Here is a 15,388-nt window from a genome sequence, read left to right on the forward strand (position 1 = left end):
AAGTTTCAGGAAGATTGCACCAGGGGGTCCCATCCTGGGGGCTCCCAAGGAACATCCCCCATAGAAGTCTATGGAGAAACATGTTCAGCCTAGAGAACCTGACGCTCCATTGTAACCAATGGAGCGGATAGGGGCACCCTCTTTGGGAGCCCGTAGCATTGGACCCCTTGGTCCAATCTTCTTGAAACTTTCAGGGGACTCAGGGAAGACCCTCCCTGAGATCCCCAAGAAGTTTCAGGGGTGCAACTTGCACCCCCTCCCTCCCAGCCCCCGGGGAAGGCGGGGGAAGGCTTGCCAATGCAAGTCAATGGAGACATTGACTTGCATTGGCCCCGAAACGCCCGAAACGATTCGGGAGGCTCCAATGCAAGTCAATGGCTTCCATTGACTTGCATTGGCCCCGAATCGGCTCGGACAGCTCCGAATCGATTCGGGAGCCTTTCAATGCAAGTCAATGGCCTCCATTGACTTGTATTGGCTCCCGAATCGATTCGGACCGGTCCGAATCGGTCCGAATCGGCCGATTCGGATCCGAATCGGTCCGAATCGGGCCGGTCCGAACCCGAACCGGTCCGAATCGGGCCGATTCGGATCCGAAACGGTCCGAATCGGGGCCCCCGTGCACAACCCTAGCATCAACCTCTACTTGTATATATGCATTCTGTGTTGTGGCTCCTGCCTGCCTGAGGAGCTTGGAAAGGATCCCACACTTCTTTAATTCTACACTACCTAAAGTAGACATGTTCACGAGGGCACTTTTATAAAGACAACAAAGCTATAGTAAAATTGATTGTTTCCTTGTTTTATACAAAGAAAGAACCATAGTCTCTTCCACACTTTATTGTATTATAATTTTCTTACTGCATTGTCTTCTACTTTTATAATTCCATTTTCTGCATTTGTTGATATCATGGAGGATACTTTGTTACATTGTTTCTAATTTTTGTAATCCTAGCGCTACTGTTATTTATTGTCTCTGTCTCTATTTGATTGCATTGTTTTATAATATGCAATCTGCCGTGAGTCTCAGTGAGACAAGTCATCCATAAATGACTAAATAACCAACTAAATAAATAAATAAAACAAGCATACAAAACTTAATAGCCATATAACAGAAGGGATAAGCTTCTTCTATAAATGTGTCATTTAGTAAGTAACAAATTACTTAAAATTATTGACATTTATTAATGGGGCATGTTCAAAGCAAAGCAGTAGTGGTCTTGTTGATTTCAATGGGAGAAAGAAGCTCAAGTTTAATTCCCATTTAAATTAATGGGACCTTAAAGTATTTAAATTTGCATCATTACCTTTACTGAATTAGATAAATCCATCTTGGCCCCCACCTGGTGGAACAAGCTCTCAGAGGAGATCAGGGCCCTGACAGAACTCTTAACAATTCCACAGAGGCTGCAAAAGGGAGTTTGTCTGCCAGGAATTTGGTTGAAGTTGACCAGTACCATCACTTCCAATTGGCTCCCCTGAGCCTCCCTCCTACAACTATCACTGCAGACTCACCCATCTCACTGGTCCACCAGTAAGCGTTGATTTATTGTTCTCCCCAGTGTTCTATTGTTCATAATGTTATAATTATTGTATTGATCACTGCAGAGGGGGACTGCAGCAAAGAAATTAAAAGACGCTTGCTCCTAGGGAGGAAAGCTATGGCAAATCTAGACAGCATCCTAAAAAGCAGAGACATCACCCTGCCAACTAAAGTGCGTTTAGTCAAGGCTATGGTATTCCCAGTAGCAATGTATGGCTGCGAAAGTTGGACCATAAGGAAGGCCGAGCGTCAAAGAATTGAGGCTTTTGAACTCTGGTGCTGGAGAAGACTCTTGCGATTCCCTTGGACTGCAAGGCGAACAAACCGGTCAGTCCTAGAGGAGATCAGCCCTGACTGCTCTTTAGAAGGCCAGATCCTGAAGATGAAACTCAAATACTTTGGCCACCTCATGAGAAGGAAGGACTCCCTGGAGAAGAGCCTAATGCTGGGAGTGATCAAGGGCAAAAGAAGAAGGGGAGGACAGAGAATGAGGTGGATGGATGGAGTCACTGAAGCAGTAGGTGCAAACTTAAAAGGACTCCAGGGAATGGTAGAGGACAGGAAGGCCTGGAGGATCATTGTCCATGGGGTCGCGATGGGTCGGACACGACTTCGCACATAACAACAATTATTGTACTATTATAAACTGAGTTATTTGTATTATTACTGTTTGATGGAAACTGCCCTGAGCCTTCAGGGAGGGTGGTATATAAATATAATAAATAAAAACACAAAGTATAAACAACATGAATAATGCAGTCTTGCATTTCAGTGCAAATAATATTGTAATTACCATCTTGAATTACCATCTGTGTAATATATACACGTTTTTGTTTGATAATAGATGTAAAAATTGCATTTTGTTAGGACATTTATGTTGTTTTAAGTCTTTGTCTGACGAACAGTGCTTGCACTCGAAAGTTCATGCCTTGAATAAATCTTTGTTGGTCTTAAAGGTGCTACTGGACTCTGATTTTATTCTTTGTTGTTTGGTTCTCTTTTATTGCTTTAATTAACAAATGCTGTACCTATTGTGAAAATCAGAGAGCCGGAAACATAAGGAATAAAATGGGAGGCTAATGAAGGAGCTCCTAAGAAATCCCCTAAGAAAAATAACTTTTCTTTGAATAATTAATGGTATTCAATAAACATTTATAAACACCAACATCTAAGATCTGATTGTTGATTTCACTGATTACAGACCACCACCACCCTTCCTTACTGGGTAATGGAATAGGGCCCATTCTAAGCTATTTCTGAAACATTTTATTTGGGACATCCAAATGCTTTTGAAGATAACTTTTTATGGGATACCTATCGCTTTTACATGGGGCTGTTTGTGGAGGCAAAGATAAATTGCTTTGCATGTTACTAGGCTTGGAGGATTGTAATGAATTGTTTAATAAGACTGCATGAGGAAATATGAAACTACTATAACATTTTATACCATGTAAGTATTGAGAAGAGCAGCCCAAGCCTTTCTAAGCCTATTCTGAAGAGTAAACAGGTGCTCAATTGAGCTTAGTCAGTAATAAATATATTTACATTCCACCTTTATTCCTTCATTTACTCACTAGTCTAGATCAGGATTTGATCACAAAGTATTGGAAGATTGCTAAAAAATAATTCAAATAATAATAAAACTTATGGGAAGTAATGCTAATGGTAAAATATTTAAGAAGATACAATGATGGGATTAATAACTGATGTATCAAGCTAATATATATTTTTATGCACACTTGTTCATATTATATTTGGGCAATACCATGTACCAATACTTTTATGTACTTAAAAAAACCTTTAAATTACAAAATGAGATGAGGGTGCTTCTGGTCTTGCTAAAATGTGGAACATATCAGAAATGAATACTCTTTACTTGCATCAGTCTTCAGATTTGTTTTACACCTATAAAATAGGCCTGATTACACACTTGTTCTATCTTGCTGTGAAATTTCCCTGGTGTTTCTAAGTGTATTGATGGCTATTATTTTCTGCTTGTTTTGTTATCCTTTTGGTGAATTTTGTTCAATAATTAACCAAGGTCAGTTGCTTTTATGGATAGGTGGGGTGTAGTATGACTTTTTCCAGAATCCTAGCAGCTGAGCCTCTTCTGTGGGATCATTTATCAGGATAGGGAAAGCAGAAAAGCAGTGCATGGGGCTATCCTGAACAAAAGCAACTTCACAGACAGCTCTTCGCCTTCTGCTTCCATCCTAACACCACTGGTGGCCCAACAAAAGACTCTCCCTTTCCATCAGACCAGGCAGGTAAGAAGCTCTTGTTTTCCGTCTTTTTTTAGCAGTGCGTCATCAAAAGGAAGCTCCATCTCATTACTGAACAGTCCCTAGCCCTGGATCCAGAAGCATCCATTACATGTACACAGACTGGATGGGCAAGATTAGAGAGGCTGGGGTGGAGACACTCCGGAACTCTCCACAGCATCTGACTCAAGCTTTAAGGCAACCCCTCTCCCTCCCAACTCCCTCCCAGTTGGTTGTCCTGTTGTGCTTAAATGCCTTCTACATATTGCAGTTACCCTTCTTGACATTTTAGCTTTAGATAAGATTCAGACCATGGCTGCCTCAGAACTAGAACCTAGTTTAATTTAGGGCAGCAGCCCAGGTGCAAAGGACAGTGTGTCCCTGTAGCTTTAGCAGGAGTATGAAAGCAAAAAATAAAAATAAATTAAAAAGTGGGCACAAGCACAGAGACAGGATCTGCGGAGATTTCCTGTTCTGTGCACTGGATAGACCTATCAGGACCAGGGAAACCTGCCAACATAGCATACAAAGTGCCTTTCCTCCCTCCCACCTACTAGCAGCTCCAATACTGCTGATTTAGAAAATAATATTAACACAGGACTTCCCATGGATATGACTTTGTTCTCTGCTTTCTTCCATGGGGTAAGGTCTTCTTTCCATCTTTCCCTCCACTTACTGCATTGCTTGTTTGTCACTCTTAAGTCTGCAAAGCACTTGCATAGTTGAGAATAATGTTCTTCAACCATCCTTGGATTTAACATGTTGAGATCAGGAATATCTGTCTACATCCTCCTCCAGATGCAATGACATGATCCTAGACCTCATGTTACAAACACAGTACAGGTACTATTTACCTGATGACTCTTGCATACAGATCACACCGCATGCTGTGTATAGGGGGAAGTTACTTATCAACCGATGCCCCAAGAGGACAGGTAAAAACACTTTTGCCTAGAGGACTTTGCTTTCATCAGGAATTCCTGACTTAAAGCTGAAACCAGAGACTTGTTACAATCCAAGCTGCTAGCATTGTCCCTGAATGACCCTGCTCCAGATATCCTTGGATGGAGTTGGCCCTCTCAAGTTTCATGTACCTAGGCCAAGCTGAATTTAAATATTGCTTGTAAGCAACAAGAACTTAAAGCAACTGGACATACATTGTAGATTCCAGTTTAAGCTAGTCTACATGCATTCCAAGTTAGTGCACCACCTCTCCAGGCTGTGGGTATTCAACATACTAACTTTATACTGCACCTCAGGTTAAAGACACTGGGCACCTGCAATGTTGCACAGGTAAGTTCTTGTCTTCCAGCATCACTTTTAAATTGGGCCTTGCTCTTTAAAATGGGGCTGAGAACAGAGGCGGCAGAGCTCTGAAGGTTATTGTCACATATAAGTGAGATTTTATTTTGAAAATCATAGTACAGACCTAAATGGAAAACCTGCTTATGGAGCCTAATAAAGAATTGAAAGCTGAAACATATCATTTTATGCGACCCATTGTTCCATCATTAATAATGGGTTTAAATTTGTCTGACAGCAGGATTGTCCCGCCTATTCCCATGTCAACACTAGGTACTTGCTGTATTTATTCCCTAATTCCCCTTTGAGAGTCAGCATGGTGTAGCAGTTAAGGGCAGTTGAGCTGTGATCTGGAAAACTGGGATTGATTGATTCCCCACTTCTCCACAAGAAGCCAGCTGGATGACCTTGAGTAAATCACAGAGCTCAATCAGCCCCACCCCACAAGGTGTCTGTTGTGGGGAGAGGAAGGGGATTAGAAGCTGCTTTGAGTAGTGAAAAGTGGGGTATAAAAATATTTTTTATTTTCAAATAATTAGTCTTACGAAATTTGTCATAGGCTGGCAGCTGCTTTAGAGATAAAGCAGCTATTTGTCAACCAAAAGCACATAATCTCAGCTCATATGAAGCTACTTAATAGCCTCCTAATTATTAAATATTCTACTCCATTTTTGGATCTACCTTAATAATGGTAAGCAGCCCTCTTTCAGGACCTTGGTGGATTACTCAATAATTTGTTTGGAGTTGATCACACTTTTTCTTCAGTCTCAACTACAAGTCATAAGTATATTTACTGAGGTAAGAGCAAATTTGAGTCTTCAGTGAATTACAAGAACCCGACTGGACACATCATTGAGGAATGCCTGCCTGGGACTTTTCTCAAGTGACAGCCAGTGTGAAAACCTTGCTGGAATTATGTCACAGAATATATCAGCAACTCCCTTCATTCACTCAAGTAGAATTGCTTTTCTATTATAAAATTTAACCTGCCACTAGCCATGCTCTCATTGTAACCCTAAACTAAGTCTGCAGGGCAGGGCAGATTATAAATCTAAATAGCATGTTAAGAAACATGCTGTCTTTTCTGCTTGGGGGAAGCATGAGTGCAGTAAAATATGTATATGGGAAGCATGCGGCTATTTTTTTGCCCCTCTCCCAGGTCCATCACTCTGCCATTTCCACCTCCACAGTTTGCACACACTCAAATTATTCTGAGGATGCTGGTGCTGGACAACCAGGAGGAGCTGCGGGTGCTGCAGAAAGAGCTGCAAAGTTGCTTTCCTGAGTCCCTAAAGGTAAGACAGCATCCTCTGGTAGCCCACACCTCACAGGAACTCAACCCCATTGCTAGATACATTAGTGACAACATCAGGCTAATAAATCTAACTGAAGGGTACTTTTGGACACTAGAAACATGAGGGCCCTTTAAGTGCTTCAGCTCCCTGTCTCAGCATCACATGTTCTGAGCATCTTTAGGGCTCTGCTCCTTACCTGGAATCTGCAAAGGACTGCACCTTTAGTACCATATAGTACTGGAAACATTAGAAGACCAAGGAATTTGTTGCTTTCATCACTGAGGTTTTACAGAAAATGGCAGATAGAGGTGGCTAGCAAAGAACCTTGAATGTTGTCACTCACCCTTCCCTTGTTGGATCAAACACTTGCTAATGACAATCCAAGAATGACTTGCAAAAGCAAGCAAGGACGCATCCTGACCAGCTTCCCTGCCCCATGTTCATATTTGTCAAGACAGATGAAATATACACCTTTCTCCTGATTCACTAGGTCTATGGAGCTCTACTGAACATCCGTCAAGAAAACCCCTTTCATCAGGAGGTAGTTGTGGATTCCTGGCCCAGCTTTCGTGTGGTCATTGCACGGCCCCAAAGAGAGGTACTGTCAACACTGGGGGCTACTGGGCACCTGAAGGAAGAACAGCTGCTTTTGTTTCTAAAGTAGCATGTTCAGTACCACTGGCTTCTATTGGATATGTGGAAGCCTGCCCAAAAAGTTGAGAGGGAGAAGTGTTTCCCCTTTCCCCCAATTTTTGGGAGTACTAAAAAAACTGATGCAAAATATTTTGTCTTTTCAAATAAGTGAAATGCTTTTAAAGACAAGATGAGTATGCTAAAGACATACAGCTCTGAAATCCAAGAAGCATTTTTGCACCTAGGATACCTAATATTAATGAGGGGAGCATGCAAGGCACACTTTTGCACACCTTCTGTTGTCATTTGACCTGACTCTGCCTCAAACCATTGTGACACATACACCCACAGACTGATTAACAAATAGCTTTTTGCCCAAACTTGCTGGAAGGGGGGAAAAGATCAGGAGGTGGGGCAGAAACTAGCCTTTGTAAAAGCTGTAAAAGCAGTAAAAGCTGAACTCTAACCAGAGAGTTGCCTAAAGCTCAATCCTCTCAAGACAGAAGTCCTGTGGCTGCAGAGGAAGGTCCAGAGGAGGAAGCACACCTCCCCTGTGTCGATGGGGTGCAATTTCAGGTTGCAAAGATAATCAAGAATTTGGGGATAACCTTCAACGCCTCCCTTACCACAGAGTTGCAGGTCACAAAAGTAGTATACCAGCAACTAATGCCCTACCTGCCCCCTGAACACCTAGCCATGAGTGATCCATGCGACAGTCCCCTCCAGGCTAGATTACTGTAACACGCTGTACATGGGCCTTCCCTTATCCCTGTCCTGGAAATTACACCTGGTCTAGAATGCAGCTGTTCGGATTCTAACATGGACCCTATGGAGAGCGCATGTACAACCAGTTTTCCTGCAGCTGCTCTGGTTACCAGTAAAGTTCCAGATCAGGTTTAAGGTGCTGGTTTTAACCTTCAAGGTCTTACGTAGTCTGGGATCTGCATACTTGAAGGACCACCTCTCTGAGTATGCCCCCTGAAGAGATCTTTGTTAAACAAGGTCCAACTTGCTGGTGAAGTCCAGCCCCAGAGAGGTGCACTTGGCCTTCTCCACAGCCCTGGCTTTTCGGCCCTGGCTCCAGCCTGAGGGAATGAGCTGCCAGCAGAGATGCAGGCCCTTACGGAACTTCCACGGGGCTTTTGGATGAGACTAAGGATCACCAGTGCCATCTGAAAGGCACCCCCAGTCAGACTCCTACTCCTGCCATCTTGCATGTGGTCAATAATCTGTATTCTGCCCATTTAATTTCCAGGTGATATTGGGAAGTTCACTGGAGCTTAATTGATTTTTAGATGGTGTAGTTTTAAAACCATTTATTTTGTATGGTTTTTTAATCAAGTTATTGAGAACCGACCCAAGACCTTTTTGAGAAGGGTGGCCTATAAGTCAAAATATATAAATAATAAAAAAGAGCAGTAAAATTGGTTTAGGCACAATAGGCAATAACTGCATATATTTCAGTTTTTTAAATAACCTTTTTTCAAACAATTCCCCCCCCCCCATGGAAAAGAAGTACATCTCTACTTATGATAACAGGCTAGTACAACAGATGTTGACATTTTTCAGTGTGTGTGTGGGGGGGACGGACTGCCCCCCAGTGCCTCCGCCCCCCGAAAAGTCCCATCAAGACCTCTCCAAGCCTTAACTGGCCTGCCCATGGCAGGCAGGGGGTGGCCTAGCATCCATTGTATTCAGAGAGATAATACCATCTTTAACCCGCTCCTAGCGGAGCGGATTAAATAATTCGTTAAGGGTCCCGAGGGTGGGCCCTGTCCGTGATGATGAAGGGTGCCGATAGGCCCCTTCCCTTGGACTGACAATCGGAGGACCCAATCGGCAGGCGCGAATCGGGCCCTCCGATTGTCAGTCCAGCGACAAGGGACCAATTGCAGCATGGCTTGCAAATTTAAACCTTGCCGCAGGACTGCCTAATCGGGAGGCGCAAAGCGCCTCCTGCTTCGCCCCTCTTCAGTCTTGCCTATGAGCAGCCGCCGACATTTCCTCCGCCGTAGCCCGCACGGCCCGTTGCTCCCTCTCTCGATGCCCACAAAGGGCCAGCCGCCACGGCCCTGGCACTGCTGCCTCCTCAAGCATGACTCGCCCCGGCACACATGCCCGCAAGCGTCCCGTGCTGCCAGCCGCAGCTACCGCGGCTGCCCACACCGCCGCCCGCCGCAACGAGAACGGCCGCAGCAACAACGACACACGGCCCACCCGCCCTCCGACCCGCTGCCCACGCTTCCGCAGCCGCGCAGCCGCGCCCACACGGCCCCGGGAACGCCGCGCTTTGCTCTGCGCCCATTGCCGCTCCCACCGTCTCCGACACTCGCCTCGCCGCCCATTTTGCCTCCTCCAACAGGTACGCCACACCGCGGGACGCCCGGCCCCAGCCCGAGCTGCCCCTGCCCTCGCCAGCCCGCTAGCGCCCGCTGCATTCAAACTGCAGCGGGCTTATTTACTAGTATTATAATAAAACCATACCATAAATTAATACATTAAAACCTCTGCAGCATGGCCGTTGCTTGAATTACTTTAAAAGCAGTCAACATTGGCCATCACTTTAACTAGAACTCAGAATTGACAGAGGAGAGCTAGGTGATGTTCTTGTGCTCTTTCTTGGGTGTACTGGGCTCAACCATATGCCTGGCAGAATTGCCCGCTGAACTCTGCCAACTCTGTTTTGGCTCTGTTCTCTGGGACCTCGTTCCATCAGGCAGGGCCCAGCGCTGAAAAGACCCTGGCCATGGCTGAAGCCAGTCTCACTTCTTTGGGGTAAGGGACTAACAGTTGCTTGGCTATAGCCGACCTGGGGGACATATTCAGATAGGTGGTCCCTTAGATATACAGATCCCACACCATATATAGTCTTAAAGGTTAACATCAGGAGGCCCTTGAAATAAACTCGGAACTCGACTGGAGCCAATGTAGCTGCTGCAATATCGATCTTATGAGGAACAGGAGATTATAAAGATCACACATGATGCAGCAGTGGTAGAATCATGCTGGGGAGTAGAGGCCAGAGCTGGCACATAATATTTCTCCTTGCAGCAGCACATCATCCACAGCATTTCTTATCTAGCACAATCCATATCTCTGCCGCTCTACAGGCGCCTAGGAGACCAGCAACGAGACAACAGCAAAGAAGTTTCCTTCCAGGTTGGTGCACTTGTGTAACCAGCTCATGCCAAATGACATTACCTTACCAAGTACGATCCCCTGTATGAGTTATGCTGTAACACGGGACAAAGAAGCAGCAGGTCACAGCCTAAGAATAGAGTATAAAGGTGACCACAGATTCTTCCATCTAGTAATATGAGCACCAGGGACCCTTGGGGGGAGGGTGGACTACCACCACTGGTGGTACACAGGGAGGAAAAGAAATCTCTTGTTCAGAAAGGATGATGTGCTGCTAACTTTAAAAGTTAGCAATGCCACTGGTGCCAATAGCATGATGATATTTACCCATATGACAACATGTGAAAGGGGAACACAGGAGGCAGGAAGTGTACACAACCATCTGTGGGGGTGGGGGGATACACAAGTAGTTGGAACTTTCAGGTAGAAAATGGGATGCAAGGAGCAGCCTTGCTGGCATAAGCTCTTTGTTGCCAGTGAATCCATGGCACACACATACATGCCTTTCACATAGTACCTACTAATAGTAACAGAGGTGTTAACCAGGTGTGAAATGACTTCCTCATCACTGAAATACTGCATTGGGAAGACAGGGGAAATTCTACAGCAGCCATTTTGAGCTCTTCAAAGAGCTCCCACTTGTTAGAGGAATTGTGTGACAAAATAACCTGGAATACTCCAAGGTAACACACACAAGGAACCATCTCTCTCCCCCCACTCCCATCTCTTCTTTATGCTCTTGTCCAGAAAGCTTCATCAGAGACCAATTATTTTGCCCGATCCTGTGCAGTTTTCTATAGGGAGCTGGGTGCCTACCAGCAATTGGTTAAAGATACAGATGCCATCGATTGGGGCCAGGAATTCCTACTGCACGGTAAGACTGTTGGGCTTCAGGACCCAAAGCACTGTGTGTGTGTGTGTGTGTGTACACACCAGTGTTGCTAAGTATAGTGTACAATGCATGCATGCACATACCCACTCTCCCTCTGAACCAGCTGAGTTCAATCTCACCCCCACTCTTTTTCTATTCCCCAGGGTTGCAAGATGGTGCGTATCAGACGTCTCAGACCCTAGCAGCTGTCAAACACTTCTCTGCAAAGCTGGTGTCTCAGACTCGGGTTTTTGTTCTGCAGAAGCCCTTGGATCTGTCTGCTAGCCTATCCATGTATGTAGCACTCGTAACTACTTGGGTTAGGAGATAGCAGTGCTAGTTAGGAGATGGCAGTGCTACTAGAATTGAAACTTAACAAGCAATGGAGATGTCGTCTGTAGGACCACAATGAACAGAGTTGAAGCATGGTGAAGCAGTTTCTGTGTCATAGGCTTCTGGAATGATTACAGTTCGGTTCCCCCAACCTTTTTGAGTCTGTGGACTCTTCTGGAAACTTGAGAGGGGGTGGCTGGTGAGTGTAAAATGATTGCTACAGGATGACTGCTACACCCCAAAATGACTGCTACAGGAGACAGAGAGAAATCCAAATTACTGCCATAGGAGACAAGGTGAAATACAATAAATCCTTTTTTCTTTGCAAAAAGAATTGTAGAAGGGAAATAAAAAATTAAGGAAAGCCCTGAGGGGAGGAAGGGATTGGGGAATTTTGTTTAAAAAGGGAAAATGCCAACAGGGTGGTCAAGAAGGAAAAATAAAGGAAAGCTTGAAGGGGAAATGGAGCCACAAGCATAGTTGCTTACCAGACTCCCTGATCCTCCAGTGGCTGCAACTCCTAAAGCAGCTGCGAAAAAGCCTTTCATTTGAATGAGGGCAGTCAGCAACAAACCTAGCCTTGCAATGTCCCTGACAACTTTATGAAAAGCTGCACTGGTGCCAGGGAAAGTGCTGATGGGCAATGCACTGGAAAATACCGTAGTTTCAGGGACAAAGGCTAGTCCATCACCTCTAGCGTTTGGTAGGTTTTTATATACACAATAATCACAAGAGTTGCAATACCAGGAAAATATCAGCAGTGGTATATATCCCCTTTGCAGGGTTACAAAAGGCAGTGTTAGCTGTGTTCAACATGCATTCTGGAAAGGCCCCTTGCTGTACAAGGAGTGGAGTTTGAGTAATAATATCCATGTTGTTGGATGCTATAGTAAAGGATCCTGCCTTCTTAGAGGTCAGCATTCCCAACAACAGGATGTGATCTGCTTTCTCAATACACAGCTACGGTCTACACTACAGTGAGTCCATTACACTAATAATATTTGCACCACAAAGCTGTCTTCTGCAATGTAAGCAATATCTTCAAGAAAAATTCTGCTAGAACAATAACAAAAAACTCCATCAGTGGCAAATAAAATATTAACGGAGGTATATAGTGCTCAGAACAGGGAGACTATCTTACACTATACATGCTCAGCTATCCAAATACACACTGCTTTTACAACACATTAACAAGGCAGGATGTTATCACTGCTTTTAGCCTTTGCTTAGACACAAAGCACAAGACTTAGGGCTCTTATTCTCCCTATTAGCAAATGTTGATCAACCACCACCTTGTTTTCACAGGACCCAGGCTGCAATAGTTCACATATGCCTTTTATGTGACTTTAATTATTGAAATATGATTTAAAAATTTCCTTATCTCTATTTGGCAGTTTCCAGAGAGTCACAGAATACAATCACATTTATTCTGTTTGGCTTGCCCGTACCCCTACAAACACCCTATCTCTACATCTGCAGATTTGTCTTAACCTCTCATTTCTTCTTCAGAGCAGACTCAGAGCTGAAGTTCTCATCCCTCAATGTGACCCAAGCCCCCCTGCTGAATGACACGTGGAGTGTAGGTGGCAATGAGCAGAGCCTCCAGTACTTGATTCAGCTGATCAGCTCCTTTCCCAGTAGTTGCCTTCTAGATGTGGGAGGATGTCCAATCTCTTGGGTCCTGCTGGATCAGTTTGGATGTTTAACCCATGCTTATACCATGCCAGCTCACCGGGGCAAAGGCTACATTCAGCAGGTGATAGCAGCATTTGCCCAAAAGCTAGAGAAGATGGACTACCCAGTCTATGGGGATGTTCTGGAAAACAACACATCTATGAAGAGGGCCATGCATTGTCTTGGGGCCCAGTTTACGTCTTGCTTTTTGTTCTATGACCTGCACACACCCCTGGTCCTGCAATAAAAGGCATCTCACTGAGTCACTGGAAGCACTCAAAGCAGCCTGATTTGCCAGCCTTTCCAAATAATCCTGTAATAGTAGAACTGGTTGCTACCCATCTCAGATTCCCGTGCAAGCTGTTCTTCAGCTGTCAACACCCAGGATTTACAGTATCATGTGAAGAAAAAAAAAGCCCACCAGGAAGCCTGACATTTCTGCTTAACCAGCCAAGATTGCAGCTCCCCATCATGCTCCCTTGAAGCTCTTTGTTATCTCCCTTCCATAGTGGTAGAGCATCTACCTTGCATGCAGAACTCAGTCACTGGCATCTCCAGGTAAAAGGACCAGGCAGTAATTGGTGTGAAGACCTCTACCTGAAGCTCTGGAGAATGCTGCCAGTTTGAGTAGTGACTCTGATGGACCAGAGGCCTGATTCAGTATAAGGGAGCTTCATGTGTTCATGTTTGAGGGACAGCTAAGCTGAGAATGAATGTCTATAAGCAGTTCTTTAATGAACACCAGTCTTTCCTTCTAAGGAAAGGATATTTTGTCATGGAAACACCCAATATTGTGCTTACATACACAAAATCAAGTCTCACTGAGGTCATGGAATTTTCTCCCAAGTAAGAGCTTTGAAATTTGACGTTAGTGACTGTTGAGATACATGTACTATTACAATACTTTAATTTTGTGGCGTTCACAATCTAATTAAAGCATATATTAGTAGTCTGCATTTGTAAGATGCAAACTGATTGGTTGAAATTACCCCATCCCTCCACCTGTCATCATTCAACATTAACAGCATGCTATAAGGACTTCTGTTTGAGGTTCAGCATTTCACTTTCCCAGTATCAAATAATTGCAAGGCAGTTATACTCCAGCAACTATACAGTACTACTTGATGCATTTAAAAACAGTGCATGGGGCACTATGTGCCAGGAGCAGAAAGGCCCGTCACTACTTCAGGAAGCACTCCGTCTGCATGCCTGGCATGGCATCCAGGATTCACTGGAAAGCAATCCAGATATGACTGAACCGTAACCCTCCTGAATAATTCTTTGTATTACTTGTTCTCCACTTTTATGTCCTCATGCAGCCCAATCTTTTGAGCTTTGTGTACTCAAAAATATGTTGCTGAGTTTAGTTAATGGGGCTTATTCCTGAGTATTCACAGGTTTGCAGAATTTTAGAAATATAAGCATCTTCCTCCGGTTGATTCTCAATAGTGGTCTCAATGGGAGGGAAGGTCACATGATATAGCCTGATCTTGCCAGATCTCAGAAACTAAGCAGTCAGTACTTGGATGGGAAACCACTAAGGAAGACAATGGCAAACCACCTCTGCCACTTACTTGACTTGAAAGTGCATAGCTGGGGTCACCATAGATCAGCTGTGACTTGACAGCCCTTTACACACACACAGATAGCTATTTCCTTAACACTGTTTTAAAGTGTTCGCCCTCTCCTAAACACCATTATTGTGAGTTCTCATGTATAAATCGTTTTTGCCACATTACTGTGATTTGCTTCACTTTCCATGACAGGAAATGGCATAGTTGAACATCCAATTACATTTCCAGAGTTTGCAAGCAAGGAGTTCATAGAATCATAGAGTTGGAAGGGGCCATACAGGCCATCTAGTCCAACCCCCTGCTCAACGCAAGATCAGCCCAAAGCATCCTAAAGCATCCAAGAAAAGTGTGTATCCAACCTTTGCTTGAAGACTGCCAGTGAGGGGGAGCTCACCACCTCTTTAGGCAGCCTATTCCAATGCTGAACTACTCTTGTGAAAAATTTTTCCCTGAAATCTAGCCTATATCGTTGTACTTGTAGTTTAAACCCATTACTGCGTGTCCTTTCCTCTGCAGCCAATGGAAACAGCATCCTGCCCTCCTCCAAATGACAATCTTTCAAATACTTAAAGAGTTGGCTGCTCCCCCTCTGGAGCCCCCAAATTTCTGCCTCAGTATTCAAGGGGCTCCCACCAACCATACAGAGGCAGGTAACAGCAAAACATACTCCCACTCCAAGGATCTACCTGTTTCTTTAGTATAAGTGCCATTGTGCCAGCAGACCAGCACATATGGATCCCATACAAGAAAGAAATATACATGAT

General features: G+C 44.4%; 1 protein-coding gene across 5 annotated transcripts; it reads left to right on the forward strand.

Annotated features, from left to right (window-relative positions):
• Positions 1–325: 325 nt before the first annotated feature.
• LOC143829639 (glycine N-acyltransferase-like protein 3) lies at positions 326–14,002 on the forward strand. 5 transcript variants are annotated; one of them, XM_077320855.1, is made up of 7 exons: positions 331–1,534; positions 3,673–3,810; positions 6,297–6,401; positions 6,892–6,999; positions 10,920–11,046; positions 11,208–11,337; positions 12,886–14,002. In XM_077320855.1, the coding sequence occupies exons 3-7, from the start codon at positions 6,324–6,326 to the stop codon at positions 13,295–13,297; spliced, it is 855 nt and encodes a 284-aa protein (XP_077176970.1). In that variant the 5' UTR covers positions 331–1,534; positions 3,673–3,810; positions 6,297–6,323; the 3' UTR covers positions 13,298–14,002. The 5 variants fall into 5 exon arrangements, with proteins under 5 accessions (XP_077176971.1, XP_077176970.1, XP_077176969.1 ...); XM_077320854.1 differs by having other exon boundaries at positions 331–1,149; positions 1,405–3,810; XM_077320856.1 differs by having other exon boundaries at positions 326–3,806.
• The last annotated feature ends 1,386 nt before the right edge of the window (positions 14,003–15,388 follow it).

The sequence above is a fragment of the Paroedura picta genome, chromosome 2 (genome assembly GCF_049243985.1).
Source record: "Paroedura picta isolate Pp20150507F chromosome 2, Ppicta_v3.0, whole genome shotgun sequence".
NCBI lineage: Eukaryota > Metazoa > Chordata > Lepidosauria > Squamata > Gekkonidae > Paroedura > Paroedura picta.